Source organism: Nerophis lumbriciformis, linkage group LG01, assembly GCF_033978685.3.
Source record: "Nerophis lumbriciformis linkage group LG01, RoL_Nlum_v2.1, whole genome shotgun sequence".
Lineage (NCBI taxonomy): Eukaryota > Metazoa > Chordata > Actinopteri > Syngnathiformes > Syngnathidae > Nerophis > Nerophis lumbriciformis.
The window spans coordinates 15,935,001-15,947,858 of NC_084548.2; the positions used below are offsets into that span (position 1 = coordinate 15,935,001).

The following is a 12,858-nucleotide window of genomic DNA, read 5'->3' on the forward strand; positions in this document are numbered from 1 at the left end:
AGTGGACCAGCGGTACGCACAATCATGTGTGCTTACGGACTGTATCCCTTGCAGACTGTATTGATATATATTGATATATAATGTAGGAACCAGAAATATAATAACAGAAAGAAACAACCCTTTTGTGTGAATGAGTGTGAATGAGTGTAAATGGGGGAGGGAGGTTTTTTGGGTTGGTGTACTAATTGTAAGTGTATCTTGTGTTTTTATGTTGATTTAATTTAAAATAAAAATAAAAAAAACAAAAAAAAACGATACTGATATAAACAAAACGATACCGATAATTTCCGATATTACATTTTAAAGCATTTATCGGCCGATATTATCGGACATCTTTAGTGTCAACAGTTTTAAACATTTTCAAATGAAACCAAAAAAAAATGTAAATTGTTGACAGGCAGTTGACACTTCTGAAATAGAAAATGCATATGTAGATATAGCATACAAAAAAATTGAAAAATGCGGGGAATAATTTTGATGCATTATGTGCATAAACAATGCTAAAATGCCGAAAAATACAATTAAGCATGCTGTACATTAACAGTACTGTTACACTTATCAACTACACATACTAGTATACATTTATTAGAATTAGACTTCCTTTTATCGTCATTCAAATTTGAACTTTACAGTACAGATAAGATCAACATTTCGTTGCATTAACTCGTTGTAGTGCAGGATAAAAGAGCAATAAGGTGCAGATATAAATAAATAGATTACTGTACGGATAAATATATTGCATCCACGTTTATAGATGTATGTTATATTGTCTTTATATTCCAGCGAGTTCATCCGTTTTTGGGGGGGAATTGAGGGGATTATTAAGAGTCTTATGGCCTGAGGGAAGAAGCTGTTACAGAGTCACTGTGACACTATTGTTCATTTTTTTTATTTGTTTTATAAATGTCTAATGATAATGTCAATGAGGGATTTTTAATCACTGCTGTGTTGAAATTGTAACTAATATAGATACTGTTGTTGATAATATTAATTTTGTTTCACTACTTTTGGTTTGTTCTGTGTCGTGTTTGTGTCTCCTCTTAATTGCTCTGTTTATTGCAGTTCTGAGTGTGGCTGGGTCGGGTTTGGTTTTGGAATTGGATTGCATTGTTATGGTATTGCTGTGTATTGTTTGTTGGATTGATTAATTAAAAATAAAAAAATAATAAAAAAATAAACATTAAAAAATAATAAAAATAAAAATAAATCGATTTTTAAAAAATTTGATTCGATTCTGAATCGCACAACGTGACTAATATATATATATATATATACATATATATATATATATATATATATATATATATATATACATATATATATATATATATATATATATATATATATATATATATATATATATATATATATATATATATATATATATATATACACATATAAAATAAAACATTTACACATATATACAAATATTTTAAACAAGGGGCGACAGTATAACTTTTTTCTCAATTTTTCCAATTTTATTATATTATTTTGGGGGGCGGGCTAATTTTAAATCTATATAACGCTTCACATATAACAGAGAACCCTCTATGGTGGTAAGGTACATTTGTAGCCCCAGCTGCCCTGGGGTAGACTGACAGAAGTGGCCCCTCCTAACACCAGCAAATATTCAAACTATACACCAGCGTGGGAGAAAGGCGGGTGAAGTGTCTTGTGCAAGGACACAACAGCCTTGACTAGGATGGCGGAAGCTGGCCGCTCTACTATCTGAGACACGCTATCCTAATACAAAGACGAGCTTATATCTGGAGTATGTCAATGTAGTATGTCCATGTGCATGTAAAGAAATACATTAATAAATGGATTTCCAGTCAAGATATCAAAATTAGTCTATGTTTCATAGACGCTGATGCATGAATTGGAATTCATCTGCGGAAGTTCCTTATAACACCTTCATGAGAAATGTTAGGCATGTAAGGTCAACCTGACCTTAACCTTTGACCCCAGGGGTCAAGTGTATCTCCGTACCAAGTTTGTGTCGGCGCACATTCCTTCAGAATGATCTTGCAGACAGACCGCACAAGAACTGCACACTTGGCAGGGATGATCACAAAGTGTTCTTTCATTACACAATAGTTGCAAGCAAGCATATGTTTATTTTTATGATTTTTTTTTATTGATCTAAGTCTATCAATTAATTTTAAAGGGGAACATTATCACCAGACCTATGTAAGCGTCAATATATACCTTGATGTTGCAGAAAAAAGACCATATATTTTTTTAACCGATTTCCGAACTCTAAATGGGTGAATTTTGGCGAATTAAACGCCTTTCTATTATTCGCTCTCAGAGTGATGACGTCACAATGTGACGTCACATCGGGAAGCAATCCGCCATTTTCTCACTTTCGTCGGTGTGTTGTCGGAGGGTGTAACAACACGAACAAGGACGGATTCAAGTTGCACCAGTGGCCCAAAGATGCAAAAGTGGCAAGAAATTGGACGAAATTTGTTCAAAATACGAGGGTGTGGGGAAAGCCGACGAAATGGTCAGTCGTTTGTTCCGCACACTTTACCGACGAAAGCTATGCTACGACAGAGATGGCAAGAATGTGTGGATATCCTGCGACACTCAAAGCAGATGAATTTCCAACGATAAAGTCAAAGAAATCTGCCGCCAGACCCCCATTGAATCTGCCGGAGTGTGTGAGCTATTCAGGGACAAAGGACCTCAGTAGCACGGCAAGCAATGGCGGTAGTTTGTTCCCACAGACGAGCGAGCTAAACCCCCTGGATGTCTTGGCTCACACCGTCCCTTATGCCACCGAAGATGATCAAGAGAAGAATATCGACCCTAGCTTCCCTGGCCTGCTGACATCAACTCCAATACTGGACAGATCAGCTTTCAGGAAAAGAGAGCGGATGAGGGTATGTCTACAGAATATATTAATTGATGAAAACTTTATTCATTACTCACGGTTTTACATAAATTATTATACATAAACTGTGTTTACCAATAATTTAGCTTAAAAACATTTATTTTTTTCAATCATTCGAGTACATTCGGGTAGTCTTGTGTAATGCAGTATTTTGTGTCTATTTAGGTATGGTTAACCTGAGTGCTGAAATCGTGGAAAAATATATGTTCTTAGCGCGCCTGAAATGGGCTGTCTGCACTCTCAAAGTGCATGTTGTTGCCAAATGTATTTCATATGCTGTAAACCTAGTTCATAGTTGTTAGTTTCCTTTAATGCCAAACAAACACATACCAATCGTTGGTTAGAAGGCGATCGCCGAATTCGTCCTCGCTTTCTCCCGTGTCGCTGGCTTTCGTGTCGTTTTCGTCGGTTTCGCTTGCATACGGTTCAAACTGATATGGCTCAAAAGCTTCAGTTTCTTCTTCAATTTCGTTTTCGCTACCTGCCTCCACACTACAACCATCCGTTTCAATACATGCGTAATCTGTTGAATCGCTTAAACTGCTGAAATCCGAGTCTGAATCCGAGCTAATGTCGCTATACCTTGCTGTTTGTTTGTATTGGCATCACTGTGTGACGTCACAGGAAAATGGACGGGTGTATATAACGATGGTTAAAATCAGGCACTTTGAAGCTTTTTTTAGGGATATTGCGTGATGGGTACAATTTTGAAAAAAACTTCGAAAAATAAAATAAGCCACTGGGAACTGATTTTTAATGGTTTTAACCCTTCTGAAATTGTGATAATGTTCCCCTTTAAAGGAGCCCTATTATGCAAATCCAACTTGCCTTACCTATTAGTACCTGCTTATGTGTATTTGGGATCAAACCGTTGAGGCATTGCGTAGATATTCGTAAAACAATCTTGACTTCCTTCACACATTTACTCCACACAAGCTTTTTGGGAACTGACCTGTGACGTCAGGGGATTATCCATATAGGGTAGAATATTTACCCGATCTTTCTTCAAGGACCGGGTGTACCACAACATTTCCACGATGAAACCCAATGAAGGAAAATGTTCTGTTTGTTGCTTTAACCAGCACAAGTCACTCCACAAACTTTCGGTAAGTGCCTGACTTAACTTTTATGAATTGTGGCAATGTGCCTTCAACTGTGAAGAGGTCGCTTCGAGTGTGTGCTCATAAAAGTTCTGTTTCAACCACAGACCTTCACAAAAACATGAATGACACAAATGTCTGAATGATACGTTAGCAAAGTTAGCTCTATTTGTTGTGTGGCTCCCTGAGCCATCTACCGTAAGAGATAGATTAGTTAGATCTTATTTGTTTCCTCCTGTGTGCCCCTAAAAGTACAGTCGTCCCTCACTACAGCCTGCTTCAAATATTGCGGCTTCGCTACATTGCCGATTTTTTGGGGGTCATTAAAACATTTTTTTTTAAGCATATTCAAATTTTTTGGGTCCTATATTAGGTATGTTCACATGGCTAAATAGACAAAAAATATCAATACTACAGTAGCATTGGCCACCGGAGGTGACCAAACCAATCAAAACGCATCATTTAATATCATGGCTACTGATTCGCTCAGCCTCAGGTGATTAAAGGGTGTTATTTCACATCTAGAGGGCTCTCATAATGTATACAAAATAAAATATAAGGTAGTAAACAGTTTTTTATGCCCGTCACCGTCCTCTGGCAAAATAAATAATTATTTTCCTCAAAACTATTTTTAATTGGATCAGTGTCTATTGTTTCTGGCAATGGACCAGTTAGTATTATAATTGTCACGGCCCGGGCGCATTCCAATGAGCACTCGTCTGTGCGCTCTGCTGATTGCACCTTCTTGCCCTGATGTGGGATCTGAGCCGAGGATGTCGTTGTGGCTTGTGCAGCCCTTTGAGACACTCCTGATTTAGGGCTATATGAATAAACTTTGATTGATTGACTTTGAACGCCGTTAGCACTTTTTTTTTTTCTTTTTTTTTTTTTTTTTTTATCTTTTGCCTATCTTTTCTTTTGTTTCCTGCATAAATCAGAACATATTATTTGTTATCTTCTTTTCCTGTTAGAAAATGGTAACACTTATTAATAGAGATGTCCGATAATATCGGCCTGCCGATATTATCGGCCGATAAATGCTTTAAAATGTAATATCGGAAATTATCGGTATCGTTTTTTTTATTATCAGTATCGTTTTTTTGGGGGGGGGGGGTTTATTTTTTATTAAATCAACATAAAAAACACAAGATACACCTACAATTAGTGCACCAACCCAAAAAACCTCCCTCCCCCATTTACACTCATTCACACAAAAGGGTTGTTTCTTTCTGTTATTAATATTCTGGTTCCTACATTATATGTCAATATATATCAATACAGTCTGCAAGGGATACAGTCCGTAAGCACACATGATTGTGCGTGTTGCTGGTCCACTAATAGTACTAACCTTTAACAGTTAATTTTACTAATTTTCATTAATTACTAGTGTCAATGTAACTGTTTTTATATTGTTTTACTTTATTTTTTATTCAAGAAAATGTTTTTAATTTATTATTTTATTTTTATTTTTTTAAAGTACCTTATCTTCACCATACCTGGTTGTCTAAATTAGGCATAATAATGTGTTAATTTCACGACTGTATATATCGGTTGATATCGGTATCGGTAATTAAAGAGTTGGACAATATCGGAATATCGGATATCGGCAAAAAGCCATTATCGGACATTCCTACTTATTAACACAAGAAGTAAACAAAATTAACTTAATAATGAATTTCTGAGACGTGAAAATGGTTAATGAGCCACCCCAAACTGTCCGTTTGTAATTATGTTGAATTTACATTACTAACTAAATCCACTTGACATCCATTGCACCGGTCGCCCAGTGGGCGGGGGCCGTGGGGGTCCCCACATCTGCGGTCCCCTCCAAGGTTTCTCGTTGTTCCCATTGGTTTGAGTTTTTTCTTGCCCTGATGCGGGGATGTTGTTGTGGCTTGTGCAGCCCTTTGAGACACTTGTGATTAAGGGCTATATAAATAAACTTTGATTGATTGATTGATTGATTGATTTTCCACGGTGTAACTAGTTAAGTATTTCTAAAATATATACAATCATTACTGAATTTTCGTACAATATTAAGACTTTGTATCCTGTATCATATCAATCTCAGAAACTTTCCATTTTAAACATTAATCCAATCAGTTAATTTGGCACCTTAGAATTTTATTTAGTGGTCCCCTTCACACAAATTTTTCCCACACTTTTTTATTTATGCGGAATGATTTGAGTACTAATTCAACCGAATCTGAGTTTCATGTCATGCTTGTTTTGTACTAAAATGAATTCATATGAAAGAAATTGGTCAATAATTGATGTTTTAGTGCAAAATAAAAAATTGAAAATAATGAAAACAAAGTTGCACATGTTGCTATAGCTCAACCCCAAACCAGGATTTGATCCCTGTACGTCAACATTACTAGTTCAGTATTAATACTGTGCGTCATGGAAGACAATAAGAAGGCTGGTGCCATTATATTATTATCAATGATGGAGCAGGAAGAGGCTAAAAATATGTTTGCTGTAAATTGTCATGGGCAGTGCCGTATAATTAATTAGTTGACATTTTACATGTGCTTCGAGCCGCAAAACATACATCGTGGGGGCCCTACGCAGAGCACATGTTTTGCCTAGAATGAGGGGCGGCCCTGATTAAATACTTTAACAAAGACAAGTGGAAACACAACTTACTCTTTCACCAGAGCGCGGCCTCTTCTTTGGCCTGCTGGGTGCTGTGTCATCTTTAGGGTTGGTGTCAATGGCCCAATAGGAACCCTGGAAAGAACAATTACATTTGTTGAAAGCAGCTATTTTGCATAACTGTACAATGAATTGGACACGTTTGGCTCTTGTCTTTCAGCATGTACAAAATAAGACACAAGCAACAGGGCCCTTGGCTTTTTGTGGCCCCATGTTGGTCTTTAATAATACTCATTTAACATGCTCGGGCTGACTGCTGCCAGGTGGGTATTGTATAGTCGTCCCTCGACACTGCACTTTCAAGTTTGCGGCTTGTAAAGGTGACTGTTATTTCTTGTCTCTAGGGTTGTATTAATGTTACACAACTTATTTAGAAAGTTGTAAACATGTTTATTAATCCTCTAGCTATACAAATACCGTATTTTTCGCAGTATAAGTTGCTCCGGAGTATAAGTCGCACCGGCCTAAAATGCATAATAAATAAGAAAAAAAACATATAAGTCGCACTAGAGTATAAGTCTCATTTTTGGGGGAAATGTATTTGATAAAACCCAACACTAAGAATAGACATTTGAAAGGCAATTTCGATTCAACGCGATTCTTGACTCAAAAACGATATTTTCCTGATTCAAAAGGATTCTCTATTCATTCAATACATAGGATTTCAGCAGGATCTACCCCAGTCTGCTGACATGCAAGCAGAGTAGTAGATTTTTGTAAAAAGCTTTAAAAATTGTAAAGGACAATGTTTTATCAACTGATTGCAATAATGTAAATTTGTTTTAACTATTAAATGAGCCAAAAATATGACTTATTTTATCTTTGTGGAAATATTGGACACAGTGTGTTGTCAAGCTTATGAGATGCGATGCAAGTGTAAGCCACTGTGACACTAGTGTTCTTTTTTTATTTTTTTTTATAAATGTCTAATGATAATGTCAATGAGGGATTTTTAATCACTGCTATGTTGAAATTGTAACTAATATTGATACTGTTGTTGATAATATTCATTTTTGTTTCACTACTTTTGGTTTGTTCTGTGTCGTGTTTGTGTCTCCTCTCAATTGCTCTGTTTATTGCAGTTCTGAGTGTTGCTGGGTCGGGTTTGGTTTTGGAATTGGATTGCATTGTTATGGTATTGCTGTGTATTGTTTTGTTGGATTGATTACTTTAAAAAATTAAAAATTAATAATTTTCTTTTAAAAATCGATTTTTTTAAAATGAGAATCGATTCTGAATCGCACAACGTGAGAATCGCGATTCGAATTCGAATTGATTTTTTCCCACACCCCTAATGACTATTTTACAAATTATTTAAAGAGTTGTATTCATTATAAATAATCACGTATGAACAATAAACAAAAAGACTACCGTATTTTTTGGACTATAAGTCGCAGTTTTTTTCATAGTTTGGCCGGGCTCCAGTGCGACTTATATGTTTTTTTCCTTTTTTATTGTGCATTTTCAGAAGGTGCGGCTTATACTCCGGTGCGACTTATACTCCGAAAAATACGGTAGCTACTTTGTGTGATTTTTTTTTTGTTTTTGTTTTTGCTTTGTATTTAGTCGTGTTAGCTCAATAAGAAATAGTCCAAAAACATCAGGGAAGTACCCACAGCCTGCCTTGCCCCTATCCCCTCTGTTCAACAACCAATTAGGTTCGAAAAATAAGGTTGCACAGTATTTTGAGAAAAATTGACAACTTGAGCCTCAATCCTTATTTGTCTCCCCTGTGTACCCCTAAAAGTACAGTCGTCCCTCACCACATCCCGCTTCAAATATTGCGGCTTCGCTACATTGCAGATTTTTTGGGGGTCATTAAAAATATATATTTTTTAAGCATATTAAAAAAATTTTGGTTCTATATTAGATATGTTCACATGGCTAAATAAACAAAAAAATATCAATACTACAGTAGCATTGGCCACCGGAGGTGACCAAACCAATCAAAACGCATTTAGTATCGTGGCTCCTGATTCGCTCAGCCTCAGGCAGCATTACTTTATTGGATTAAAAGAGTGTAAAGGTGATTAAAGGGTGTTATTTCACATCTAGAGGGCTCTCATAATGTATACAAATAAAATATAAGGTAGCAAACAGTTTTCTATGTCATAGCTATGAAAATATTTGATTTGTATTAAATATACATGTCCGATAATGGCTTTTTTGCCGATATCCGATATTCCGATATTGTCCAACTCTTAATTACCGGTACCGATATCAACCGATACCGATATATACAGTCGTGGAATTAACACATTGTTATGCCTAATTTTGTTGTGATGCCCCGCTGGATGCATTAAACAATGTAACAAGGTTTTCCAAAATAAATCAACTCAAGTAATGGGGGAAAAAATGCCAACATGGCACTGCCATATTTATTATTGAAGTCACAAAGTGCATTATTTTTTTTAACATGCCTCAAAACAGCACCTTGGAATTTGGGACATGCTCTCCCTGAGAGAGCATGAGGAGGTTTAGGTGGGCGGGGTTGAGGTGGGGGGGTAGGGGGTAGCGGGGCTGTATATTTTAGCGTTCCGGAAGAGTTAGTGCTGCAAGGGATTCTGGGTATTTGTCCTGTTGTGTTTATGTTGTGTTAAGGTGCGGATGTTCTCCCGAAATGTGTTTGTCATTCTTGTTTGGTGTGGGTTCACAGTGAAAAGGCAACTATATTACACAGCACGCGCAATGTGATTCATCAACACTCGTCACTGTTTTGGAGCACCATTTTGCGTAAGACACAGTTCCAGAGAGGAGCGCATGCGCCGCAGAGACTCTGAATAGACAGAGAATCCTCCGTCCTACATGTGTGTTTCAACAAATTTGTCCAGTCAGAAATAATTAAATGTCAAGCTTATGAAATGCGATGCAAGTGTAAGCTACTGTGACACTATTGTTCATTTTTATTTTATTTATTTTTTATAAATGTTTGTAATGATAATGTCAATGAGGGATTTTTAATCACTGCTATGTTGAAATTGCTACTAATATTGATACTGTTGTTGATGAAAATCATTATGATTATGGTATTGCTGTGTATTGTTTTGTTGGATTGATTAATAAAAAATAAAAATTTAAAAAAAATTTAAAAAAGAAATAAAATAAAAAAAGGAGAAATATCATCTATTCAGCAACATCTTATTGTGATTTCATAGCTTAGGTACAACTTGAGGGGGGGGGGTGATAAAAAACAAACTAAAATGATGCGTTTTGGTGTTATTTAATATCTTTTTAATGACGTTTGTTTTTTTCACATAGAATATACAGTACAGGCCAAACATTTGGACACACCTTCTCAATAAATGCGTTTTTTTTTTTTTTCATGACTATTTACATTGTAGATTGTCACTGAAGGCATCAAAACAATGAATGAACACATGTGGAGTTATGTACTCAGCAAAAAAAAGGTGAAATAACTGAAAATAAGTTTTATATTCTGGTTTCTTCAAAATAGCCACTCCTTTGGTCTGATTACTGCTTTGCACACTCTCGGCATTCTCTCGATGAGCTTCAAGCACACCTGTGAAGTGAAAACCCTTTCAGGTGACTACCTCTTGAGGCTCATCGAGAGAATGCCAAGAGTGTGCAAAGCAGTAATCAGAGCAAAGGGTGGCTATTTTGAAGAAACTAGAATATAAAACATGTTTTCAGTTATTTTACCTTTTTTTTGTTAAGTACATAACTCCACATAGTTTTGATGTCTTCAGTGACAATCCACAATGTAAATAGTCATGAAAATAAAGAAAACACATTTAATGAGAAGCTGTGTCCAAACGTTTGGCCTGTGCTGTATATTTAATAAAATCTTATATGATAAAAAAATTCTTAAAGTAGGCATTTTTTGCATCTTGAGCACAGTGGTGCAGCCTCCCTCACATGCACCTTGAGCGGCACAAAGAAAAATAAAGTGGCGCGAACGTAGATGCATCACAGGGACTGCTTACTGCGTGGTTAGTTAAATGTAGGCACACCTCAGATACGCACAAGCAGATTGTATTACACGCACGCACTTCTGAATACATTGTAGTCCACACTCACGAATCTGGACGTGCGAGCTCAAGTGTCGCCATAGTCACGTGTAAGTAGTGTTGTCCCGATACCAATATTTCTAAATAGAGGGCACCACAAAAAATTGCATTATTGGCTTTATTTTAACAAAAAATATTACGGTACATTAAACATATGTTTATTATTGCAAGTTTGTCCTTAAAGGGGAACATTATCACCAGACCTATGTAAGCGTCAATATATACCTTGATGTTGCAGAAAAAAGACCATATATTTTTTTAGCCGATTTCCCAACTCTAAATGGGTGAATTTTGGCGAAATAAACGCCTTTCTAATATTCGCTCTCGGAGCGATGACGTCACGTTGTGACGTCACATCGGGAAGCAATCCGCCATTTTCTCAAACACATTACAAACACAGAGTCAAATCAGCTCTGTTATTTTCCGTTTTTTTGACTGTTTTCCGTACCTTGGAGACATCATGCCTCGTCGGTGTGTTTTCGGAGGGTGTAACAACACGAACAGGGACGGATTCAAGTTGCACCAGTGGCCCAAAGATGCGAAAGTGGCAAGAAATTGGACGTTTGTTCCGCACATTTTACCGACGAAAGCTATGCTACGACAGAGATGGCAAGAATGTGTGGATATCCTGCGACACTCAAAGCAGATGCATTTCCTACGATAAAGTCAAAAAAATCTGCCGCCAGACCCCCATTGAATCTGCCGGAGTGTGTGAGCAATTCAGGGACAAAGGACCCCGGTAGCACGGCAAGCAATGGCGGCAGTTTGTTCCCGCAGACGAGCGAGCTAAACCCCCTGGATGTCTTGGCTCACACCTTCCCTTATGCCACCGAAGATGATCAAGAGAAGAATATCGACCCTAGCTTCCCTGGCCTGCTGACATCAACTCCAAAACTGGACAGATCAGCTTTCAGGAAAAGAGCGCGGATGAGGGTATGTCTACAGAATATATTAATTGATGAAAATTGGGCTGTCTGCACTCTCAAAGTGCATGTTGTTGCCAAATGTATTTCATATGCTGTAAACCTAGTTCATAGTTGTTAGTTTCCTTTAATGCCAAACAAACACATACCAATCGTTGGTTAGAAGGCGATCGCCGAATTCGTCCTCGCTTTCTCCCGTGTCGCTGGCTGTCGTGTCGTTTTCGTCGGTTTCGCTTGCATACGGTTCAAACCGATATGGCTCAATAGCTTCAGTTTCTTCTTCAATTTCGTTTTCGCTACCTGCCTCCACACTACAACCATCCGTTTCATCCATCCATCCATTTTCTACCGCTTATTCCCTTCGGGGTCGCGGGGGGCGCTGGAGCCTATCTCAGCTACAATCGGTCGGAAGGCGGGGTACACCCTGGACAAGTCGCCACCTCATCGCAGCGCCAACACAGATAGACAGACAACATTCACACTCACATTCACACTCTAGGGCCAATTTAGTGTTGCCAATCAACCTATCCCCAGGTGCATGTTTTTGGAGGTGGGAGGAAGCCGGAGTACCCGAAGGGAACCAACGCAGTCACGGGGAGAACATGCAAACTCCACACAGAAAGATCCCGAGCCTGGGATTGAACCCCAGACTACTCAGCACCTTCGTATTGTGAGGCAGACGCACTAACCCCTCTTCCACCGTGCTGCCCCCATCCGTTTCAATACATGCGTAATCTGTTGAATCGCTTAAGCCGCTGAAATCCGAGTCTGAATCCGAGCTAATGTCGCTAAAGCTTGCTGTTCTATGCGCCATGTTTGTTTGAGTTGACATCACTGTGTGACGTCACAGGAAAATGGACGGGTGTATATAACGATGGTTAAAATCAGGCACTTTGAAGCTTTTTTTAGGGATATTGCGTGATGGGTAAAATTTTGAAAAAAACTTCGAAAAATAAAATAAGCCACTGGGAACTGATTTTTAATGGTTTTAACCCTTCTGAAATTGTGATAATGTTCCCCTTTAAATAAAATAGTGAACATACAAGACAACTTGTCTTTTAGTAGTAAGTAAACAAACAAAGGCTCCTAATTTAGCTGCTGACTCTGCCTCACAATACGAAGGTCCTGAGTAGTCTTGGGTTCAATCCCGGGCTCGGGATCTTTCTGTGTGGAGTTTGCATGTTCTCCCCGTGACTGCGTGGGTTCCCTCCGGGTACTCCGGCTTCCTCCCACCTCCAAAGACATGCACC

The 12,858-nt window shown here is 37.8% G+C and overlaps 1 protein-coding gene across 3 annotated transcripts in view; it reads right to left on the reverse strand.

Moving 5' to 3' along the window:
- LOC133616582 (forkhead box protein J3-like) overlaps positions 1–12,858 on the reverse strand; it is a 202,263-nt gene that overhangs the window by 69,462 nt on the left and 119,943 nt on the right. For all 3 annotated transcript variants that reach the window (XM_061976052.2, XM_061976044.2, XM_061976036.2), the window contains one exon: positions 6,649–6,732. In XM_061976052.2, coding sequence (XP_061832036.1) covers positions 6,649–6,732 — 84 coding nt within the window. The remainder of the gene's footprint in view (positions 1–6,648; positions 6,733–12,858) is intronic.